The sequence below is a fragment of the Mangifera indica genome, chromosome 6 (genome assembly GCF_011075055.1).
Source record: "Mangifera indica cultivar Alphonso chromosome 6, CATAS_Mindica_2.1, whole genome shotgun sequence".
NCBI classification, from domain to species: Eukaryota; Viridiplantae; Streptophyta; class Magnoliopsida; order Sapindales; family Anacardiaceae; genus Mangifera; species Mangifera indica.
In genome coordinates, this window is record NC_058142.1 from 11,089,242 (window position 1) to 11,104,958 (window position 15,717).

General features: G+C 32.0%; 1 protein-coding gene across 2 annotated transcripts; it reads left to right on the plus strand.

The window, feature by feature from the left end:
* The first annotated feature begins 10,551 nt into the window (after positions 1 to 10,551).
* LOC123219493 (tobamovirus multiplication protein 1) lies at positions 10,552 to 15,541 on the plus strand. 2 transcript variants are annotated; one of them, XM_044641479.1, is made up of 11 exons: positions 10,556 to 10,905; positions 11,162 to 11,252; positions 11,334 to 11,386; positions 11,877 to 11,969; positions 12,122 to 12,193; positions 12,474 to 12,546; positions 12,697 to 12,742; positions 12,881 to 12,944; positions 13,617 to 13,670; positions 14,765 to 14,842; positions 14,923 to 15,541. In XM_044641479.1, the coding sequence occupies exons 1-11, from the start codon at positions 10,747 to 10,749 to the stop codon at positions 15,013 to 15,015; spliced, it is 876 nt and encodes a 291-aa protein (XP_044497414.1). In that variant the 5' UTR covers positions 10,556 to 10,746; the 3' UTR covers positions 15,016 to 15,541. The 2 variants fall into 2 exon arrangements, with proteins under 2 accessions (XP_044497415.1, XP_044497414.1); XM_044641480.1 differs by lacking the exons at positions 11,162 to 11,252; positions 11,334 to 11,386 and having other exon boundaries at positions 10,552 to 10,905.
* Positions 15,542 to 15,717: the final 176 nt, after the last annotated feature.

The window sequence follows — 15,717 nt, forward strand, 5'->3', positions numbered from 1 at the left end:
GCTCTACTACGAACATGTTCTATTTTGGGTCTATATCCTACTATGGACTTGTCCTACTACAGACTACAGTGTAGCGTAAAGTGCCCCCTTATAGTTCGTAGCATGCATGCATTATCTCTTATAGATCTTGCTTTCATCTAAAAGTAAAACTCATGCTCAAGCCCTTTCTTTCTCTTTAGGCATATGGGATACTATTGCGTATCCATAACCTACAAGACTATACTCTTGGGACGACCTGTAATACCCTCAGGTATGTTCCAGGGGTATTTATGTCTTTTGACTCTATTTAGAGATATTTTCCATTTTAAGTACATATATTTGTTTTACGTGTATATGTGTGTTTATATATATATATATATACCTAAAGAAAAAGAAAAAAAAAAAAGAAAAGGAAAAAGAGAAAGAGATAAGGCTTTATATATAAAGAGAAAGAGAAGACTTTTCCATCATTTTTCGTCCATATTCCAGCAGCCACCATTTTTCATGCCTTTTCTTTGCTTTCTTGAAGCCAAAGGAAGAAATTAAAGAGATATTGGAAGATAAAATAAAAAGAAAAAAAAGAGAAGCACCTTGGAAGCTTTGGTAACCAAAGATCTCTTTCCTTCTCCTTTTATCTATGTTTATATGCATGTTATGTGAATATGTTAGTGTGTTTTGGTATTGATTTAAAGTGATCTTGGTGATAAATGAAGCAAAACAAAGAGGAGGAAGCCAACTTGCAAAGATTTGACTTGAAACAAGGTAAGAGATATCATCTTTGATATGTGACATGTTTTAAGCTTGTGGTTCCTTGGATCTATGTTATAAATGATGATTTTGATGTTGAGGAATATTGTTTTGCCATTTGGGATGTCTATGTATGTGATTTTGTTCATGGCAGAAAGTTGCATAATATTTACAGTTTTTGCCACTGAGTTCGTCCCATGTTTTAGCTGCCTTATTTGATGAATTATGAGTGCTATTATATCTTTTTGGAAAGCTCTTTGAATCCTCTTTCCAACGATAAATAGCTTATATGAATTAGAGATCATTTGGACTGTTAAATATTGTATAAACCAAAAGGACTGCTTTACCAAATAAACAAAGGAGGCAGTTTTGCTACTACTTTCATCTCACGTTTTGACTGTCTTATATAAGGATTTATGAGTGCTATTATATCTTGTTGGAAGGCTCTTTGAATTATCTTTTCAGTGATATATATCTTGTATGAATTGGGGATCATTTGGATTGTTAAATATTGCATGAACCACAAGGACTGTTTTATCAAATAAACAGAGGAGGCAGTTTTTGCCACTGACTTTATCTGCTGTTTTGACTGCCTGATTGAATGAATTATGAGTGCTATTATAGCTTTTTAGAAAGCTCTTTGAATCCTCTTTTCAACGATATATATTTTGTATGAATTAGGAACCATTTGGACTGTGAAATTGTATGAAAAAGAAGGCTGCCCTATCAAATAAACGGGGTTATGAACAGTATTTCACAGTTTGGAAAGGAAAAGAAAGAAAGGAAAGGAAAGGAAAGGAAAAAAAAAAAAGAGAAAAAGAAAAGCAAGAAAAGGTTGGGACTCAAGATTCAAGGGTCGTCCCAAGAGTAATGTCTGGTGAGTTATGAATAAATTTAGATGGAAGCAAAATTAGTAAGATATAAGACTCGCATGCATGCTATAAACTATGAGGGGGCACTTTACACTACACCGTCCGTAGTAGGGCACGTCCGTAGTAGGGCACGTCCGCAGTAGGACATGTCCGTAGTAGGACATAGACCCCCAGTAGGGTCTGCTCACAGTAGAGCATGCTCGTAATAGAGCTCAATTCAGATTCAGAAATGGTGTAATGAAAAAAGAAAGAGAGCTCGAGCTTAGAAAAGTGTCAAATCCCTATAGTTAGCTTCCAGAAAGTATCAAATAGACACCAGATGAGACAAAGTATGACCCAAATAGTAAAAAGTGAACTAAATTACCCCTCCAATCTTTTATAGAGGTTAGAATGTGAGGTTGAGTCCCAAAAGTCAGTTAGAACAGGAAAAAAAAGATAGTTTACTTGATTCTTTTCCCTTACTGAGTGTTCTTATCACTCACTCCCTTTTCTTTCCTGATTACAGGTACAGGTGATCGAGGTAGCTGCGAGGCAGGGTCAGGTCAGTGTAGGTAGATCAGCCTGTAGTAGGTTATCTCTGGTTTATATTACATGTATACAGTGACATGTTCTTGTTGACTTTTGACTTTTTGAGATTATGGTACAGTTGCATATAATTACTCCCTATTTTCAGATACTTTCAGATAAGTTTTCATATGAGTATATACATCTTTTGTTCGCTTCCAGATTTTCAGTTTTCTTGGAATACTTCCTAAACACTTTTAATGATGTGTTTATTTTAAAGTATTTTTAAAAAGAAAAAAAAAATAGACGCTTCAAATATTAATTCGTAACATTTCTCCTTCGATGGGTAGTACTTCTAGGGAGGGATGTTACACGACCCCTGACTTCTGAGTCCCAAATTTCCTTTCTTTCTTTTATTTCCCTTCTTTTTCTTTTTCTTTTTTCTTTTTTCTTTCCTTTCCTTTCTTTCTTTCCTTCCATAAACTATAGCTACTATTCATTTGATAGGGCAGTCTTTTTGAACAAGCAATTTAATAGTCCAAACGGTCTCCAATTCATATAAACTATACATCATTGAAAAAAGTATTCAAAGAGCTTTCCAACGAGCCATAACAACACTCATGATTTATCAGACAAAGTAGTCAAAATGTGGGACAAAATCAGTGGTAAAAAATTGTAATTACTATTTATGTAAGCAATGCAGTCTTTGTTCAAGCAATTTAACAGTCCAAACGGTCTCCAATTCATACAAAATATATATCATTGAAAAGAGGATTCAAAAGCTATAACAACACTTATAATTCATCAAATAAGGTAGTCAAAATGTGGGAGAAGTGTAGTCTTTTTATTCAAGCAATTTAATAGTCCAAACGGTCTCCAATTCATACAAACTATATATAATTGAAAAGAGGATTCAAAGAGCTTTCCAACAAGCTATAATAACACTCATGATTCATCAAATAGGACAATCGAAATGTGGGACGAACTTAGTGGCAAAATTGTAAATATTTCTCAACTCTTTGGCATGAACAAAATCATACACATAGATACCTCAAATGGCAAAACAACATTTCTCAACTTCAAAATTTTCATTTATAACATGTAGCAAGGAATCAAAAGCATAAAATCTGAAACATATAAAGAATGGTTTAACTTACCTTGTTTCAAGCCAATACTTATCAAGTTGACTCCTTTTTCTTTGTATTTCTTCTTTGTTTACTAAAACCACCTTAAATCAACACCAAAACACACTAACATATTTATATACCTTTGTATTTTTGTAGTTTTTATACACACACACACACACACACACACACATATATATTTGAATATATATATATTTAAAATTGGAAATTCTCAAAGCAAAGCCAAAAGAAATAAATGCTCTTGAAAAGTACCAGAGGATATTACACCTAAGTGGTTTTCTTCTCATCGTTGCATCATCGAAATCTGATAACATTGGCGACTGATGTTGGTTCGAGTAGGACAGTTAGCCTAACAGCTTCAAAACCCCTATGATGTCGTTGTCAGTAGTTGATTAAAAATGGTGAATTGGACCATGGTAGTTTTAAGGTTCTTTGATGCGTGATTGGGTTGCAATTAGGTTGGGAAAGCCTAATTGCCTGACTTGTTTGGTCAATGGGTCAACCGAGTTAAGCCCACACCTGTCAATGCCCATCTGGCTCAGTTGATCAATCAACGATCAAAATTTGGTCGATAATCAATTGAATGGTCAATGATGATCGATTATTGTTTGTCAATGTCAATAGTAGTCCTCCAATATGTGAAAGACTTCACCCAGTGCATGGCAGTGCATGTGACTTATCTTCGACACATGAATGCACATACATGTATTTGGGTGTGTGGATGCATGTGCAATGTTGTCTTAATGTATAAAGGTGTGTGTGACATTGTCTTGGTACGTAGAGGCATGTTCTGGCATATGACAACCTATGAGATACTGTTTTCAATGTGTCTGGGCACATGAAACCCATTTTTCTAGCGTGTAGTAGTTGTGTGATGCTCGACGTGTAAAGGCATATAATATCTCATTCCAATTTCTAAAAACACATATTTCTAATTCATGCAAGCTTGTTAACTAGGGACCATCACATTAAGTATATGATCTAATGGTGTATGTAGAGACTATATATATACATTAAAGATTTAGACTTAAAAGATAATTCATACTTTCTTAATTAGAAAAAAGATGACATATAGTCTAATCATATTCATGCAAGCCCATTAGCCCCCGTAATGAATGATCTTGTTCGAGATAAAAATATAAAGGTTATTAGGACTGAGTAGATACATTACAGCTTGCGAAAAAATGATGCATAGTAATGTACATAAGAAAATCCACTCTTTTCTCATTATTCCCAAAATTAATTAAATACAAGGTATTTGGCCTATTACAAATGATAAAGAGACTTTATCATGGATAAAGTAATTGTAAGAATGATACGAGTTGATGAAATGGTCTTAATCAAAATAAGTGGTATATTTGTTGTATCACATATTATATATGTTAAATGTGAGAATTCTAAGATTAGTAAAATTTAGTGAATTTTTCATCCAAAATAAATATTGACGCAATTAGATTGAATTTTAAAATATCAAGCATTTGAGTTATGGAAGATGATTTGAAACGTAATGAACTTTTGATTCTGTTTCTTATGTAAGATATTTTAAATTTTAACTCATAATTGTAATAATTGATATGTATTTAATTGCATTGATTGAGTTATGTCTAATATATGCCTTTGTGATCTAATTAACTATAACATCTTAGAACATGATGGTTGATTTGAATGAAGATGATACTAAATAGGGGTAATTTAGATATATGACAATTAAAAATGCACAATATTCTAAATGAGTGAAAGGCTTTAGAGGCTGTAAATCAGGTTATGATAAAGTTGCAGTTGACTAAGGGATAGAAACTCGAATGGTGTCTTACATAAATGTGATGTGGACGAATATCACACATGTAAGAAGCAAGACTTACTTCGTATGATATCTTAACTAATTCCATGAATATTGATTTAGTATACGAGTACCAGTAATGTTCAATTGTAAATGCCATAAGTATGGTTTTAGATAGAAAAGTTTGGAGGAATTATAGTCTCCAAATCAAGGTAATTGATTGTTAAATTTGATAGAATGTCAAATATAATTATGAAACTAAAGTTAGCTAGGCACAATCTGATAAATGAATAATCAGTTCATATAGTAGAATGATCTCTTCCCGAGAGTGAAAGTGCATGAAAGTACATACAATGAAAATATAAGGACTTTTGTTGATAGTTTGCATCACATAGAACTAGTAGGCAAGCGCCTATGAGGTAGCTGAACTAGGTATTCATGCATACATTACAAAGTCAAGTTCCAAAAGTTATTTATGATTTAAAAAATGATTGGCTTAAGTCCGAATAAAGAAGGAGGTCATATAATGCCTAAAGAATAAGAATAAGGAATTAAAACAAGAGAACGACAAATGTACTGGAAGAAAAGGCGAAAACAAGATAAATTATTGCAATAGAAACAACGAGAGTTATTGGTCAATGAATAAAGTTGAAAATTATTCTACATAAAATAATGAAACTTTAGTTTCTAATACTATGATATTAACTGAGTATTATCCAATATATGTTATAGACTTAAAACCATCGATCTAGTAGCTCATGATAAAAAAGCTTTAGTGGATTTTTGTTGAATTCCAAATGAGGTGAATTGGATTTATGTAGGCAACAATTCAAAGGTTGAAGTAAGAGGGATGGACATGAGCAAACAAGTTTTGCAAGGTGGTCGAATCTTATACATAAATGAAATCTAATATATTCTAAATATTCAACGAATCTTAGTTAAAGTACTTATTCTTCTTAAACTAGGGTATAATGGTTATATGGTGTTTTTCACCTTTTATTATGATAATGTTAGTTTTTCATTATTTGTTTCTTTTATATATATGAATATGAATGCAAATATATGATATATTAGATTAGGTCAAACTGACTAAGATGGATTGAATAAATTAGCCCATGAGAGTTTATTAAAAACTTTCACATAAATAAAAGTACCTATAGTAAGCATTGCTCAACTAAAAGAACTACTCGAAAAACCATTTGACAAAGCTGTAATAGTTTGACTTTCTTTGCAATTTATATACTTAGGTATATATGTTCCTATGAATGTAAAATTTTGAGAAGGTGTCTCGTATTTCATTATTTGTGTTGACTACTGTGCCCGATTAGGGTTTGTCTACTTGATCTTTTATGAGTTAAAAACAGTAAACTACTTTAGATACTATATATAATTGAGATTAAAAATAAATTAGATAAAATAGATAAAAGTTTTAAGAATTGACCGAAGTCTTGAGTATTTGTCTGAAAAGTCCAAGAAACTGAGTAATAAAAAAAAATGTTATTACAACTAATAATTCCAAGAACTTTGCAACAAAATGGTGTAGCAGAGAAGAGAAATTGAATTTTATTAGAAATGATTAGGTTAATAATGGTGCATGCAAATATTTAGCATCACTTTATGATGATGTAACGCTAACTATTGCTTATATAGTTAATTGAGTGCCTACTAAATCAATTGTTTCCACTCTTTATGAGTTATAGACAGATAGAATATATGAATTAAAATATTGCAACCTCAATGGTTAGTAGTGTTTATCTATAATTTTTCCTATGAATTTGAAAAATTAGGACCAAGAAGAAAGGATTTTATCTTTATAAGATACGTTGAACACTCCAAAGTATATATGTACATTAGTGAGAATTTCACTAAAAGATTAACCAAAATTGTATTAAAAGATGTTATATTCATAGAGGATATTTTTTTCTAATAGAGACGATGTTGATAAAAATTTCATCTGTATAAGATGAGAGAAGAATGAGGATAGGTACATCTTAACGATTATTAGTTAAGTCCTAAGAGATAACACCTATACTCATTTTAGATAGTAGGATCAAATATGACTGAGCTTCAACCGATTTTTAAATAGTAGGAGCAATGATTCTCAGTTATTTGTTTCATCCATTTTAACCAAGTGGGAGCATTGAGATTAAACTTCAATCTATTTCCAATAATAGAAGCAATGATCCTCAATTGTATAGGAGTGGATGTTCAAAAGTACTTTAGCAATATTTTTTAAATTAAAAACAAGGTTTTCATAAACACTCCCCAAGATGATAAAAAACCTAAAATCATAAAAGAAATTGTTTCATCCTTTGATAAGGAAAAATGTAAGATGCATCGGAAGAAAAGATGAAATGCATATAAACAAACCAAGTTTGGGTTTTGGTTAACTCACCACCAAGTCGAAAACTCATTAGGAACAAATGGATTCTTTGAATCAATCGTAAGACAGATCACTCATTAAATAGATGTAATTTTGTCTTATGTCGAATAATTATACCTAATAAGAAAGTATAGATTGTAAAAAAAAAAAAAAGTTTCGTCAATCATAATATTTACTTCAATCTATTTGATTCTAACTATAGTAATGCACTTGATTTTAAAGTTGCATCAAATAAATGTTAAGACAGTTTTTTTTTTAGTGGAGAACTTGATAAAGAAATTACATGAAACGATGTGTAGATTTCATTGTTATAGGTCTGAAGCACAAAGTGTGCAAGCTTTAAGAACGTTATATAACCTAAAACTATCATCCAGACAATGGGATTTGAAATTTCATGAGATTTTAATATCTTATGATTTTAAGATGATTAATCAAGATCGTTATATCTATGTGACAAAGTCTAATGACAAATTTGCAATTCTATTTCTGTGTGTGATGATGTGTAGATCGCTAGAAATGATTTAAAGTAAGTGATAAGCATCAAATGATGGTTTCCATGCTTTTGACCTGAAGGATATGGGTAAGCAAATTACATATTAGGAATTAAAATCCAAAGGGATTATTCAAGTAAGTTTTTGACTCTATCACAAGAATATAATATTAAAAAGATTTCAAAATGATTCAATATAATAAATTACAAACCCGTTGATACTCTTATATCAAATTACAAATTATTCAGCTGAAACATATGTCCTAAAACTCAAAATGAAAGTAGATAGTACAGAAATGTAAATAATTACCTATTGAAATGTCATCAAATATATTATGTATACTATAGTGCGTACATGCCTAGACATTTGTTCTTTGTTGTCGAACTGGTTAGTCGATATGAGTTAAACACTAAAAAAGCACTGAAAGGTTGTCAAGAGGATATTGATTTATCTAGAAGGTTGTGTGGATTATTGTTCATATGATTAAAAATCAAATTTGTGTTTGATTGGTTATTAAGATACTAGTTGGGGAGGTAATTTAGACCAATGCAAATCAATTTCTGGTTTTGTTTTCTTACTCTAAAAGGACCACTCATATTTTGGAGCGATAAAAAACAGACATGCATAGTCTTATCCACAATGGAGACTGAGTATATAGCCTATTTAGTAATTATGCAAGAAACTATTTGGTTAAGAAGATTATTAGTGAATCTAGAAAAATAGGACGATATTGTTAGGGCAATAGTTGTCCATTGACATAATCAAGATAAGATAACTTTCATAAAAGATTTTGAGTTTTGTAGAATAACCAAACATATTGACATTAGACACAATATTTTGAGAGACATTATTTCCAAAAGGGAAATAAGTGTACAATATAATTATATGCAGTGTATGGTCACGATTCTTTGACTGAACTTGCTTCAAGAGACATATATCTTGAACATGTTAAATCTCTTGATTGCATAGACTGTGACTTGTAAGTTGTAGCGCTTATATATTGTATTAGTAACACAACATCGAAAACCATGAATTCAAGTTTTTTCTATTTTAAACTTGTATTATGAAATTCTTACATATTGTTTTTAGTTTAACAATATTATAATTTCACACAAGTTAGAAATTGACTCATTCACACAAGCAATCCCCTTTGAAGTTGAAAAAGCAAGCAAAGATAATACATTATTCTTGATAAATATATTACTGAGAAGATATGCTAATGGGAGACAAATTTCTCAACAAAATATTGGTCAAAAGTAAAATGTCACTTTGATGATCGATCAAGCTGAGGTCGTAGGTAAATACATTTGAAAATGATCGATTTGGATTTTTCACGTCCAAATAACTTGTAAATGTTAGATGTGAGTTTTTAACGTGAATAAATATTTGCAAGTGAGAAGATAATTAAGAATGTAGGTTAGGCGTTGGGTACTATGATCTGTACAGTCTTGGTAATCAAATTTGAGAAAATACACACTGTAACACATAATTCATACCATATGTGCATTAGTAAGAGGGCCAATTGAAGAAGTGAGAGGATGAATCTCTACTCCCTTACTATGTGAGACTTTATAAGGGTTACCTCATATTGGTACCCTTTGACTCTTTACTGTTATTCAATATTTACTTTTAGTATTGTTATCTTAGCTTGACACTTATATCCACACACAATTCAATCTATAAAATACAACTAGAAAAACAACCAAGTTTAAATTGAGAATTCTGAGTAGAAGGGAAGACTTATATATTATGTGTGTCCATTGACTGACCAATCATGTCACTCATATGGGCGAATGGATTTGATCATGAATATATTGGAAAATAACATAATGATAAATGAGAGATTAAAGAGAGGTAGTGTTATCGAATAAGTCTTGGATACTACAAGCGTAACGCTTTATTATGTTATATTTGGGTTGAAGCGATTATGCTATTTCTAACAAATGTATAATATTTAACTCTCAAGTACAAATTACTCATGAGATTGTATGACACATTTACAAGTATAAAATGTACTATTATATAAGGTTTTTGTGGCTAAATATTTTATTCAAATTTTTTATCATATGTGAGTAAGAGATTTTAGATTTGAGTTTACCTATAATAGGTTGATCTGACCAGAAGACAAAAAAAAACCGTCAAAAGACAATTGGAGAACAATTGAGAGGTAATTAAACTGTTATAAATATCTCCAAAAACTATCTCCCTAGGAGAATAACGTTTGTACAGAAAGCAAAAAGCTTTCTTCTCTTTCTCTTCTTCCAAACCCAAAAATGCACAAAAAACAAAGAGATCATGTCTCCTCAGGATTACAGTATCCAGACAAATAAGATTGTGAAAGTTGACTTATCTTAGACCCTAAAAACGCATTCAAATTAATAACACAAATAGAATTAAAAATTTAGGTTCGCATTTATGTTTACAAAATTTCACAGCGCATGTTTTTATGGCATTGCTTAAAATTTTCCATCATTAGAGAGGGTGAAGATTGAGAAGATTTATGATATTAAATTAAATTGCATTTTTAACAAAAATACTATTTAATTCTAAGACACAAATAAACAAATAAAAAATAATAACGTGTCAAAATCATGACCAACCAATAAGAAACGTGAGCATGTAATAATACATGGTAACAACCAGTTAATCTCGTAGAAGCTTAGGTGAGAGACAGAGCAAGACCGTCTGGTCGAGAGTTATAGCCAAATTCGCTATCTCTCTCTTTCCTTTGCCTTTGGGGTGTTGTCACGTTTCTCTGCTTCTCACAGCTAGCTGGTACTTGTTTGGTGCAAGGATTTTGACTTTCTCGAGAAAGAAAATAGCTTCTCGAGAAAGTTTGCATATAATGAGAAGATTTACGAAAATGCCACTTAGCTTAACACCTGTGGAGTTAGGCCCTCTGTCTGGCAACTGGTGGGACGAGATCAACGATTCTTCGGAGTGGCAGGACGGGATCTTCTACACTCTCTGTGCTGCTTACGCGCTTGTCTCCTCTGTTGCTCTGGTTATCTTTGCAATTTCTCTCCTTCTCCTTCTTTTCAACTGTTTCTTTTAATCATGGATTCTTATTTACAGTTATGCGATGATATATAACTTTTGAATTAATTCATTGCCGTTTTGCTTTATTAGGTGTTCACATTGTTGTTCAGTTTTACTTTTTACTATGTTAAAAAATTGTGAAATTCTTGTGCTATGATGTTGTGGTGGGATTTGATAGCGAAAAATTATGAGGTTTTTAAATGAGTGTTCATGATGTGCAGATACAATTAATAAGAATCGAGTTAAGAGTGCCTGAGTATGGTTGGACGACACAGAAGGTTTTCCATCTTATGAATTTTATTGTTAATGGAGGTGATAATCTGTATTTTTTGACATGTAAAGAGTTTTGCTTATCATTTTGTCAGAAATTAATTTTATTTTTTTCCGTTATAGTACGTGCTATCGTGTTTGGATTTCATCATGAAGTGTTTAATTTGCATCCCAAGGTCAGTTGGTTGTGTATGTCAAATTCTTATTTTTCACCTATGCATTGGCTTGTAGCTTTATTGAATTTGTTCAGCCTTATGTACATGATCTGAACATCATAGTACACTATTCCTTACCATTTATATTTTTTTGGGATTCTTGGATCTATTTTAGCTCAAATTGTGTTTTGAATGCTGTAAGAGAAAAGTTCAAGCAACGTGAAAATGATGTTTGTTAAAGGAGATTAATTGTGTCTATAGTTGCTTTCTCTGATCGGCCTAGCCAACTATACTATCGGTAGATTGAAGTTCTAGGAACAGTGAATTGTGCACCTCTTTGTTAAACTGGAATGTGATGATACTTTAATATATATATATATATATATATATATATATATATATATATATATATATATATATATATATATATATAGAGTTGCATCATATTCATCAATAATCAATAATGCATACAGCTTTTGTACTGACATAATCCTGCTGTATATTTAACTAGGTACTGACATGGGTATTATTGGATCTTCCTGGACTTCTGTTTTTTTCTACATACACACTACTTGTCCTCTTTTGGGCTGAGATATATCACCAGGCAAGTAAATGTTCATGATCATATTGCATTACAGGTGTTTTTCTTTTATTGTTGTTAGTATAGCCTTGCTTTATTAGTGATTTCTGCATCCATGTGGAAGCTGTTTTGTGTTTAACATTTTTGAGAATTCAACATTTTTCATTGATGGGCAGGCTAGAAGTTTACCAACTGATAAACTACGGATTGTTTATATCTCAATCAATGCTGCAATATACTTTTTACAGGTGTGTTTTATCTCACTTTCTTACTGCATCAACATAAAAGTATATTTTATAGCTGGTTGATATTTTTAAATCTACTGCAGTAGCTGTTGTTTATTTTTATTTACTAGAGGCTTCCTTGCAGTCTTGTGTTGATTGATTTGAAAGTTTTAACTTGGAAGTATAAGTTGTAGTCTAAGGTTTTGCAAGAATTCTGATGAAGCCCCATACAATCAACTTCTGAAATGTTTTTTTACCTTGGTAATTTTTGTAAGATATTTCTTCAATGAGGTGTTTGTACCAGGTTTGCATATGGGTATATCTCTGGATAGATGAAAACACGGTGGTACAATTAATTGGGAAGTTATTTATTGCAGGTAAAGTCTGGTATCATATTATCTGCTAATTTTTAGATGTCCACTGCTGGAAATAGCACCTTAGTTTGTCCTTTTTTTCCTTGGATTATTTTTTGCATTCTAAGAAACATTTTTCCATTTAACGGCTAAAATATATTATCTTTTCTTCAGTGGTATCATTTATTGCTGCACTGGGTTTCTTGCTATATGGAGGAAGGTGAGTCTCCACATGTTAAAAGGCTATGTAATGGTTAAAGCATTGAAGCAGTTTCAATTAAATTTCTCACTTGTGTAACATATGTTTGTTTTTTTTGTGGATCTTTTTCTTGTGGATCATTACATACTGCACTTTTAGATTATTTTTCATGCTGAGACGCTTCCCTATTGAATCAAAAGGGAGAAGAAAGAAGCTTCATGAGGTTTGTTCCCTTTCTTCGCAGTTCATATTCTGGATCATTGAAAATGATTTACTAGTTTCTATGAGTTTTCTTGGATACTTGGTTTCGTATTTGGCAGTCCGGCAAAAATTTTTTTTTTGTATTGTTGTTGAGAGATTTGTTCATGGTCTGACTTTTCTTCCATGACAGTTAGGTGTTGATTGGGAATTACATTTTCTGCGTGCTTGTATGTCTATTCAGTAGAATTTATGAAGACATTTATCATGACAATCTGGAAGAGTGTTCATGCAGTTGTGTGTTGTCTCTCATGATGGTACCAAAGCTAAAGTTATGAACATGATAGTTGTGGGAATATTTCTGTCCATTGTCATATAAGTTTGCATTTTGTATGGGTTTGCATGAATTCTATTCAAGGGGAAGCTATAAAGAGATGTATTCATTGCAGTCCATTGTTAGTGTACATGCATTATGTCTCTGGGGAGGAATGTGCTATGACACTACCATAGCTATGGAAGGTAACAAAATGGGTCAGATGAATGTTAATTTATCACAATATGAAGATACAAAAGTGGACTGCAACAGCCTTTCTTTTAGGAAACATGGAAAGACTGGTGGTTACAAGATTACCTTGGAAAAACATTTAGCTTAAAGGAGTATCAGTGTATCATTTATGTGGTAATTGCTTTTTTGTAGGTTGGATCTGTTACAGCCATTTGTTTCACCTGCTTCCTGATAAGGTGCTTTGTGGTATGTTTCAATCACTATTGCACCTATGATGTCAAATGAATATCTTCTCATGCTTTAACAATTTTTTTCAACTTTTAGTGCTTAAGAAACTATTGCATTTTTAACTCTTCTTATACCTGTCATACTCTTAGTATAGTTCAGTTTTAACTGCGGCAGTTTGATCAGTTTGATTGCACATACTTGGGAAAAATAACAATTTGCTTATACCTTGTTCTAATTTTATGGTTAAGAATGAAAAGTTGAACCAGTAATCTTTATGTGAAAAGATGATAATATTTTTGTTCCTTAAAGATGCCAAAACAGAATAAGGATACAATTCAGGGTTTTCATCTGAGGTAGTGAAGTGAAAATATGATAAAACCTAAATTGATTCATTTAGAAGTTATAACAACATGATTTGAAGTTGAGTAGTGTCCTGAGCTGGTTTATTCAACCTCAATGAACAAGCCTGGCTCCTCCAGTCAGTTAATGATTTTAGTGACCAGAATTCAAGGACTGAAATAGGCAACGATCAAGTGTTATATTTGACAGGAAAATTGACGATCTGGGTTTACATGGGCTTAGTGCCTGCCCCAAGTAGCAGGTAGCTTAAATCACTCTTTTGAGTTAATTTGTCATTTACCACTTAATTGTGTGAGCTTTGCCACTTAATAATTTCAACAATTGGCTAATTTGGTACAATAAAACAAAAATATAATTTTTCACTCATGTTGGCTTTGAAATGTTATTAGGCAGTTTGGCCGGTTTGACTTTCAGAGATAATGTATGCAAATCACGGACTGACTTTCTTAATTATATTTCATAAACAGTTCATTTCCCTGGTTTAGTATGAGATTACCCTAAGGAGAGTTTTAGATTGTAAAATTAAATATGTTTTAGGGGTTTCCTAGCTATCTCAACATAAACTTTCTGTACTTGTTTTTATTTTTTGACCCAAGCAAGATTCAAATCTTGATTTAATGTTTTGTCTGAATCAGAAAAATAGGTCACATCATAATGTACTGTTACTTCATTTCCTCTCTGGGAAATTGCTGTTTCCTTGAATGCACATTAGATAACTTGGATGTATTTTTAACACAATTCTCAAATTGCAGGTTGTTCTATCTGCTTTTGATGCGGATGCATCACTGGATGTTTTGGATCACCCCGTTTTGAATTTGATCTACTACATGGTATTCATTTTAGCTTGTTTATTTGTATTTCCTCGCTCTTATGTATTTGTCTAAGTATGGGATCATGTTCCAAATATCAGTTGGTTGAGGTCCTACCTTCGGCTCTGGTCCTGTACATTCTGCGCAAGTTGCCTCCCAAGAGAATTTCTGCACAATATCATCCTATCCGGTGACGTTCCTTTTCTCTATTGTCATTTAAGCCTCCTCTTCTTCCTTCATCCAAAGAATAGGGAGTTTGTAATGTTTTGACAATTGAACAAAAGAAGCAGAGCCAGATGGACATTCCAGATGTATTATTCTGGTGAGGCTCATGTTGTCGGCAATTTTTTTGCATGCATACAAGGAAGTTGTATGCAGCTTGCTGAAGGGGAGTTGTTTCATCGGTATCTTCATGGCACAGGCTGAAGAATTGGTTATTTGATGTACTTTATTTTGGTATGCAGTTTGAAATTTTGTTTTTTTTCCTTTTGTTAATTTGATAGTTGGTTCTGTCAGCTTTTAGTTGGTAGATCTAAGGATATAAGGATTTTGATTGTGGTGTGTAAGTCAGTTTAGTTTTTGTTATGTCATCAGCGGGTTTTAAACCTGTGCCCTTTTGTCACTTAAGTAATCCCTGGGGCAAAATTTTGCCCCTTGGTAACATTTGGTTTATTGATTGTTAGTTTCCTTCCAAGTAAAAATTGAATTAATGTTTAACAACTTATCTGCTTTTTTACTGTTACGTTATTATGTTCTCTTACAAGAACGAGTGAAATTTTATTCATAATTGACAGCTTGTACTGTTTTCGTGCTTTAATAACGATAGAAATGTAATTTATTTTCATGTTTAAAGACCTCATTTTTCCAGTAATCAAGGTCTGTGTTAGTTAATGCTG